General features: G+C 34.6%; 1 protein-coding gene across 1 annotated transcript; it reads right to left on the bottom strand.

Annotated features, from left to right (window-relative positions):
* Window positions 1-5,460: 5,460 nt before the first annotated feature.
* Window positions 5,461-9,009, bottom strand: LOC134230501 (CTTNBP2 N-terminal-like protein). The gene is made up of 5 exons (XM_062712342.1): window positions 8,926-9,009; window positions 6,734-6,808; window positions 6,202-6,441; window positions 5,550-5,657; window positions 5,461-5,466 (listed from the first exon to the last, which is right to left on the bottom strand). The coding sequence occupies exons 1-5, from the start codon at window positions 9,007-9,009 to the stop codon at window positions 5,461-5,463; spliced, it is 513 nt and encodes a 170-aa protein (XP_062568326.1).
* Window positions 9,010-9,405: the final 396 nt, after the last annotated feature.

Here is a 9,405-nt window from a genome sequence, read left to right as displayed (position 1 = left end):
ATGAACCATGAACAACATATACTACACTACCTATGGAAACCCATGACTGACTTAAACTAATAAATGACTTAGAATATGGAAACCTGTTTATGTAATTTCAATAATTTATTTTATTTAAACAAACTATCAAAATATAAATCTATACTATCACAAATTGAATACTAAGAAATAATTGTACAATTATTTCTTACCGTAATTGTACACTCAATTTGCCAGATATCTTTAGATAATTTGTGTTGGGGATGTTGGGGAGGAAAAGCGTCTTCTCTCCCCTAGGTCTAAGGTTGGAGTGATCGAGAAGTTAGTATTGGCTCCAACGCCCGTTTGACCAATCACACACTTGTTACACCCTCACTGACCACTCGCCCGTATAATTGAATGAATGAATTAGGCAGTGAATTAACATAGTAAATTCCGTAGTGACAACGTAACAGGGTTTTTTCTAGGTCTTAAAAACAAGGGCCTGCGCTTTTCCATTTGGGAAAAATAGCGACATTTTGTTGATATTTGGAAAAGTATCATATTTAATATTTTTTCTATATAAATTCAAATAAGAGGGTTTTTGTTTTATTTGCAAAGTATTTCTTTCACTTATTTTGCATTCAGTCAATCAGTTTTGGGAGAATGCCTTTTAGATTATTATTTAGAACAATACTTTTGATAAAAATGTAACTGCATTTGAACAATTTTTAATCGGTTTGTTTGTTTCGATTCTCTTTTGGGAATTTTCTACAATGAAATTGGGGAAAACACATACTTTTTACCATTGGGAATGGGGCCTTATACAGGCCCCCTACGACCCCTAAAAAAAACCCTGCGTAATTCAGTAGATGCAATAAAACTATGATGCCTTAAAAAAGATATAAAAAATTAAATGAATGATAATTAGTAATATTAATTAATTAATTAATTATAATTCACCCTGTGACATATCTTCTAAGTACATAGTGATGTTAAGTAAGAGTGCCTCTTCCAAAATTGTGAATTTTATGGCCCCAAGGTCAGGGTATGGCGGAGTTCTATTGATTATATGGTGAAAATGCATTTATTCTCTGAAGATTTTCTTCTTTCATGATAAGAACCAGACAATGATGTCACAGGGACGTCTGGGATCCTGGTCATCGAATTTGGGTTTTCCTACCATGGGGTCCTACAGACTCAATCCAATCCGATAGTTCGGATATCGGGCTTGAGAACCAAATTGTTGAATACTGTAACACTAACAGCAATCGCGACTGTGTTCTCCAGCCTCCTATACTGGCAAGTCAGATATTTTGATACAATTCCGCATGGAATACTGTTCCATTTCGTCCATTTTTTAACAGGCACATGGACGGGCGACACCTAACTATACCATATATGAATATACATAACATACTATAAAGTCTCTGAAAAGCAAACGAGGTATGTTTAAACGAATACTTTTATGTCCGAGTGACATCACACCTTTGTGAATACAAAAATTAACTCATTCTTTAACTATTCTTAAAAGCTAACGTTAACCCTTTGAAAAAAAGAACACAGATAGCCGAGGAACAAACAGCGTAATGAATGACCCGAGACATGGCTTGGAAAGGGAATTTAATTAAAGGCCGGGGCCCGGATATAAAGGGCAGCCAATCGAAAAATGTTGGGGAAATTCAACTTTCTATGCAGCTTTCAGATTTGAGAAGCATTTTTGAGAAAATATGCTTTTTTTTATCATATTAAATTCTAATTTTTGGCATGGAAGCAGCCACCTTGATTGTGAATAAAGTGTCCATCTTTCATAGTTGAAAAAAAAATTATATCTTGAGTAATTTAGGAATAAAGTTCTGAAGCTGCACTGAATTTTGAATTTCTTCTCAGTGATTGACAAAGTAGGCGGAGATAACCACACAGGAAGTGGCTGTAGCCATGTGCTGCAGCACATGCTCTGCGTGGTATTACTATACTATAAATAGTTTTCACTAGTGATTTTTACAATTTATAGAGAAAAAATGACTGAAAAACATTTTATTTTGTCAATGAATAGTAAATACACAGGTTTTGAAAAATAAACACACATGTACAGTTACTGTATTAATACTTTTTTTATACAAACCTTAGGCGAACAAGTGATAAGATAGCTCAACTAATATATTTAAGTATATTCCAGTCACTTAATTATATGAAAATAAAATATTCACAAGTCAAAAGAAATATTTTAACACAGGTTTGAGTTCCTAATCACTCCCACATATGTCCCATGTATGGCTGATCATTGGGATTAGGTAGCCAATGTCTCACAACGGTCACAACACATTTTGGCATAAGGTCCCTCCTGTGATAAATGTAATTTTTTCTCCGCGGATCCTGTCGTAGGGCATTTCTTTTCCTCTGAATATATCTTGGATCCTTCCATACATTTCTATGGAACAACATAGTCCAGAATCTTTTGTATTTGTCCTTTCTCCTCTGAGAATTACTTCTGTTTGGTGCCTCCGGATCCTCTAACCACCACATTTGTCGGTTGGTTTCCGATGTTATGCATGGACGGCATAGACAATGGATACATTCCTCTTCTTCATCGTTCTGATTTATAACAAAATCAGGAACATCATCATTGTTCTGCTCCTCCTGGACCTGGTTTACATGGTCTTCAATTGGAACCTCATTGAATTCCCACTCATGGTGTGCAAATAGATGGCGTATTGTTTTTTTTTGAGTTTCTGTTACTTCAATAGCTAAAATAGATTTCTCTTCTGTTTCCTCCATGTTGTACTCAGCAAATTCCAAGTTGGCTACACATTTACACATGTAACACTGGAAAGCCCAACCATTTCAAAAGGACCATACGGGATACATTTAATACTTACATGCAGAAAGAGAAACAAACCACATATGTGTGCAAAGAGCTGCACAAATGTATTATAATGTTTAACATACTCTTCATTATCATTATTTTTTAATTAAAATGTTTTAAGATAGATAAATTTTAAAAAGAACTTTATTAGGAAGCCCTAATGTGCCTCTGCATCTCTGCAGTGAAAGGTCAGATTATGTCATTGTCAGATGCTAGATCAGGATTTTGGCGGGGAAGTGCTAACTACAGATAGGATTAGGTGTCAAGTCTGACCATTTTTATGTGAGGGGTGTCAAGATTGCATATACATAGCTTCTTGGATGTAGATATCTAAAAATTAAGTTGTTTTTTTTTTTTAAATGTTAAAAAAAAAAAATACAGGCTTTTTATAAAGTGTTCATATATGCAATTCAGCATCATTTGTTGAGTTAAAGAAAAGAATTATGCATGTGTGTAAACCAACGCCCCTTCATAAAGAATAATAGTATATTCCAAGAATTAGTATCTTGTACATTTATTTGTAAAAACCAAAAACCTCAAAACAAAGATAGTGAATGAAAGTGAATATGTCTAGTCCACCGAAAAAACGAAAGAGAACACCAAGTATCAGAATTGAATTATCGGGAGATGAAAGTAAGAAAACCAGTGTTTTGGAAAAGTTGCAAAAACTAAGGAGTGAATTAGAGGGCAAACTGAACAAACATGTTGGAAATCTACAAGTCATTGAATATCTCTTTTCTCTTTGGAGTGAGAAAAGAAATGAGGAACACAACATCCAAGGTGATGTTGCACAGTCTGCCCAAGAAAAATCTCCAGCTCCTAGTCCTTACATAAAAGTTCAGAAAAAGGATGTAAATCAAAAACTCTTCTTGTGTGCTGAGGAATCTTTGAGGAGACTAGTGGAAATTGCAGAATACCATGGTCAAAATTGTTCAAGGAATTTAAAAATGAAGAAAGTGCTACAAAGAGGACATGTAATGTCAACCAAATTTCAATGCGAGGAAGAGGGGTGTAAGCATACGTTTCTGTGGTCATCATCTCCTTATTTGCCCAATAATGAATATTTGGTAAATAAGCGTGTCAACCATTCTTTATTATGCAGAGGGATGCTTCCATCACACTACACTAGATTTGCCGATGGAGCAGGTATTGGAAAAATATCAAAACAGGATAGGCAAAAGTTTTTTAATCAATCTAAAAAACACATTCAAAAGGAGTATGAAGACTCCATCTACACAGCAACTCTGGAGGAAGTGGCATCATATGAAGATCTCGAAAGTATAAATATAATGACTGATGCACGACATGGCTGGCGCAAAAATGCCAAAGATTCCAGTGTAGTGGCTATTGGGGACAATACGCACAAAGTTTTATCATGTCAACACATAACAAAATCTGATGATCAAGTGTCACAACGGCATGAAAAACTCGGAACGGAAAGAATATACCAACATTTGAAAGATCAAAATGTAGCTGTAGGAATTCATACTCATGACAGGAATCTGTCGATTAATAAATATATCCGTGAGGAATGTGAGTCTACAAATCAAAATGACACCTGGCATGCAGTCAAATCAGTTAAGTCCTCTTTGAAAAAAGTATCTTCTGGGCCAGCATATCTTGAGGGAAAAACCTGGTCATCTCAACTTGATGACAAAGTGGAGCCAGTGTGCACTCACTTTCACTGGGCCATTAGAAACTGTGATGAAGATACCGCAAAACTTCCAGCACATCTATTGAACATAGTAGAACATTACAAGAACAATCACTCAAATTGTCATTCGTCCTCCAGGTGCAAAATGGATCCTAACTATGAAATATCTCGAAAAGTTATTTCTAACCCGTGTGCCGAGAAGTTGTTGCTAGGAGTCGTAAAAAATTCTATTGTTTATAAGCATCCACAGGATTACATCTTATATCATGCTACATTTTATGTTGAAAGCTTCAACAATGTCATGAATGTATACCAGGACAAAAGAATATCATTTTCTGATGACATGTACAGAGCAAGATCCAATTTGGCCGTATGTCATTGGAATGAAAACGTGGACAGAAATTATACATCTGTTTGGAAGATTACCACAGCAAATCTGGATTCTAAAAATAGATCTTCAACAACAACTAGCTGCAGCTAATGAGAGCAGCAGGTGTTTGTGTTAGGGAGTATTCTAGGTCAATTATAAATAAACTTCAGATCGGAAGATTAGATCCGCCTAACATGCTTGAACATATATTCATACGCAGTAATTGTACATTTTACAGATATTTAATCAAAAATTTCTTTAAAAGCATGAAGGCATAAATAATGTTACATTATAAAATTTTACACAGTTTTTACCTCTTAAGTTTGTACAATCACTCAAACCAAAGCATTTTTTGCTAGAACTATTATATTTGGCGTATGGATCACCTTGATGAATGCGTGAAAAATTTTACAGCTCTGAAATGGCTATGTCAACAGGGAGTAGCTTGCTACGCAAGCCAACTCAAAAATTATTCTTCTAGTACTCTTAGAAGTGTTTAGTGTATATTACATTAGAATTGAAATTAAACAAACATAAAAATCCCTGTCCTTTAAGATAACATACATTTTCAGAAAAAAAATTTTTTTTTACTAAGCCATTTGGTTAGTTTGGTTAGGACTTAGGAATAAATTATATTTCAATATGGAAACTATTAAGCAAGGTAATAAGATTAGCTGTGAAGTTCTCCTGTTAAGCCATACCTCCTGTCTGAGTCTTTCTCTTTCCTTCTCCAACATGTAGGTCACATCGTCTCCCTGTGCCGTGTCCTGAGCATGTTTTCTTTTCTCATCCTCCAACTCATTACACACCTACAAACAGACAGACATTGTCAAATCATTACACACCTACAAACAGACAGACATTATCAAATCATTACACACCTACAAACAGACAGACATTATCAAATCATTACACACCTACAAACAGACAGACATTGTCAAATCATTACACACCTACAAACAGACAGACATTGTAAAATCATTACACACCTACAAACACACAGACAAAGCTATCAAACAGATTCTGTGGAATCATCAATTTTTCAGGAGGGGGGGGGGGGCAATGTTTGTGGATTTCCTGGCTCACCCTAATATCCACATATTTACATCCCCATTGACATTGACAATTATTTTGTATATCATTGAATCATGTGTATATTTATGTAGTATATACAAGCAAGTTACCCACAAAATTCTTCCCCATGAACTAACAAAATTTTTCAAGTCCACAAACATTGACCACAACAAATTTAATTGATTCCACCATTATTTATAAAATGTTATTACTGCAGAACATATATAAGCCTTTTTTCCCGACACTAGGGGGTGTAGCTGTGGGGGATGGAGAGCTGACCTTGTGATATCGTTTCTCGGCCGCTGACAGTTGCTCCCTCATCTTCAGCTGAGCTTTCCTCTGTGTCGCTATCAGGTTCTCTAGCTGTGCCAGCTGATTATCGTACATAGACTTAATGGCAGATTCGTCAAATGAGTTATCCTTCAAGTTATCCGAATCTCTTTGTAATGCAGAAAACGGATCTCCCAATCCAAACCTTCCATACTTTGCTTGGTACAGTAGCTGCTTTGCCTTTTCAGCCTAGAATTAGAATAAATATTGTACATTTCTAGATTTATACAAAGTATCCCACATGTCTAAATAGATGCTTATTATGGTGTGTTTTTTTTACTATCTTTTCCACAGATTCATTTAACAAAGTAAATTTCTTAATAACTTATTAATTCAATAATTGACAACTCACATTTTCTAGGTTTTACAGCATTTTGTGTTTTCATGTTTAAAAATTGTTGATATACTCAGCTCAGATAATTATCAATGAAATTGAATGATACTTGAGAGATGAATGGCTCATTGTCGTAATTTCCTATACCTTCATTGTAGCAATGACAACATCTCGGGCTTGTAACTCTCCTTCCAAGTAGCTGAAGTAACCGCAGAAGGTCTGCTTTGTTTAAATCCATTTTAGGGTGTCTCTGTAGAGAATAAACAAGCTATGTCAGGCATCAGATAAATGTGTACATATACTTTACTACAATATGATATGTTAATGTTGATTTTTGAAAATATAATAATTTCTGGACTTTACACATGTGCTACATAAAACATGTAAAAAGTACATTACTCTTAAGCAAAGAAGTTCTTAATTTTCCAAATTCCGTTCTTAAGAAACTTATCCGCGATTTCTTCGTATTTTGTAAAATTATTTTCGCGTATCCGTATTCTGTTTTGTCAATCTCCAAAAACTTAGGGAAAAAGCAACCACATCATGTTTTATACTAATACATGTAATAAAAATCAACAAATCTCAAATTTAGAAAATAGTGGTTATGGAAAGATAATTGTTAATTATCATGACATAGCGACATCTAAGAGCCTTGATGTCTTCAGGGCCCACCTACTTGATTGAATTAATCAAGTTGTTTTTACTTGCACTTTTGGAACTGTAAACATTAGTAGTGCTGGGTATCGCGACAGAAAAATCATATCGCGATATATTGCAATATTATATTTTGTATTGCAATATATCACGATATAAATATTTAATAATTTTTTGCTTTTCGTGAAGGTTAAATAAAAACACAAACTCAAATTACATGTATTCTCGAGTTGATATTCCAATTGCCTGATCGCGTTATGTCGGCGCAAGCGGCGAGATAATTTTTTTTGTTGGCACAACTTGTTGAATTCAATTAATTGTAATACTCAGATTCAGCTTTAACATGAAGGGGTTTCATATAACAGTTGTCGTCATTTCGTTTTTGAAAGAGACATGTCTCTGGTTTCTGATCTGTGATCACACTTCACGTTGCTTGCCGCCATATTTTACCTTGAAAGGGGCAAATAACTCTTCTTGTAACAATTTATAGCATATCGAACCCGAACCGGTATTCACAAAAAAATACCGCGATACGTATTGTGCAGAACGAAATCGGGATACACCGGTTAACCGGTAATATCGCACAGCACTAAACAGTAAAGCACTATTTCAGGGATTTATCTAGCTATTTTGTTTTACTACCGTTTTATAAGTAAAGGGGGAAAATGAGAGCCGCAGGCTCGATCTGAGCGCCGGAGGCGCGAGTATTCTAGGGGGGTCCATTTAAATAAATGGAGCAAAATCCTGCATTCTTAGAGCTTCTGAGGGTCATTTGTAGACCTTTAAAAAGGCCATAAAAACTTCACTTTTGAGACAAAATATTAACAAAAAAAAAATTTAAACCAAGTCAGTACTTTATTTAATTTTTTCTCTCAATGTCTATCACAAATCAATTCTGTCTTTCATGTTTCACCACTAACATTGTTTTTGTTGTTACTCCATTCTTCCGATTCATAGTGATTTAAGCTCCATCTTACTCATCTACACTTTTCTTAACTCTGCAATCACATACGTATATTTTGACATCATGGACATGGCACATGTTTACTGATCATTCATCAATATCAACTAGAAGCTTGAATAATCTACTCTCGCTTTTAAAAGCGTTTGAATGACTAGGATTGTGAATTAGGATATGCTGTTAAACTTCAATCGGACAAAAACGGAAAATTTCAGTACGATGTTTTAAATATTCTCCGTTTACTTGGAGACTTTTTTATCTGAAAAGGGGAATTTTTCACCTTTTTCAAGAGGGGAAAGGTACCGTTTACCGGTAGTAAAAACAGCCTTGATAAATCCCTGTATTTTTACTTTTTAAAAATTGGTATGTGCACCGAAGTGGCAGTGTCATCAGTGATTGATCGTGGCCACAGAGTGGTAGAAGTAGAAACATGTGGTTCATGTTTAAATAAATTCATGTATACTTAAATTGTTAATAATTCGAAATTATTCAAATTAATGGTAAACATTAAATTTGACACTTTTTTAAGTTTAATATAAGCACTAGCAATAAATGTATATTGCATCAAAGAAATGGTGCAAAATCTAAATTGTTCTTTCACAATAACAAACTATCTCCTAATGACCTATAGGTCTCAAAAATAAACATTCACAATATATTGTTGTCAAAGTATACAGGTATACAAATGCAAATTTGCAAATACTTTGCCTTGCAGAAAGCATACCTTCAGTGTATTTGACTGGAGTTTGCTGGGAGGATCATACATTCCTGCGCCGGGAGGTTGCTTCACATTTCTTGATGACGCCATTTTCGTTGCTTTTTTCTCCAGAAAATCTTCTGAAAAGATTTATTTCCCGCAAAAAGTCAGTCGTTAATTTACATGGTTTATGCTGCACCGTTAATAACTGGATTTAAACAGCTGCGATGTTATGTCTTTCCACTTCAGAGGACGTAAACAATTAGGAAATTTGTCATTGTTCCAACAGAATCATCTTCAGAAACAGTCACGTGACTCAAAGAGGAAATATTCTTTCTCTGTTTCGAATTTTGAAAGAAGAGATTTCGTCAAATTATATCATCAAAACTAAAAAGAATCTTTTAGACGACGCAAAAGAGAGAAAAATGTAAATTAAATCATAATCGTAAACAGTTTTTAAAAAAGTACGTTAACGCGGCTAAATATATTTTTTTAAAAAAAATCGTT

Source organism: Saccostrea cucullata, unplaced genomic scaffold (assembly GCF_032062105.1).
Source record: "Saccostrea cucullata isolate Sc308-1 unplaced genomic scaffold, CSIRO_AGI_Scuc_v1 ctg14121, whole genome shotgun sequence".
Lineage (NCBI taxonomy): Eukaryota > Metazoa > Mollusca > Bivalvia > Ostreida > Ostreidae > Saccostrea > Saccostrea cuccullata.
The sequence above is the reverse complement of the archived record's forward strand: the minus strand, read 5'-3'. Positions and strand labels throughout refer to the sequence as shown.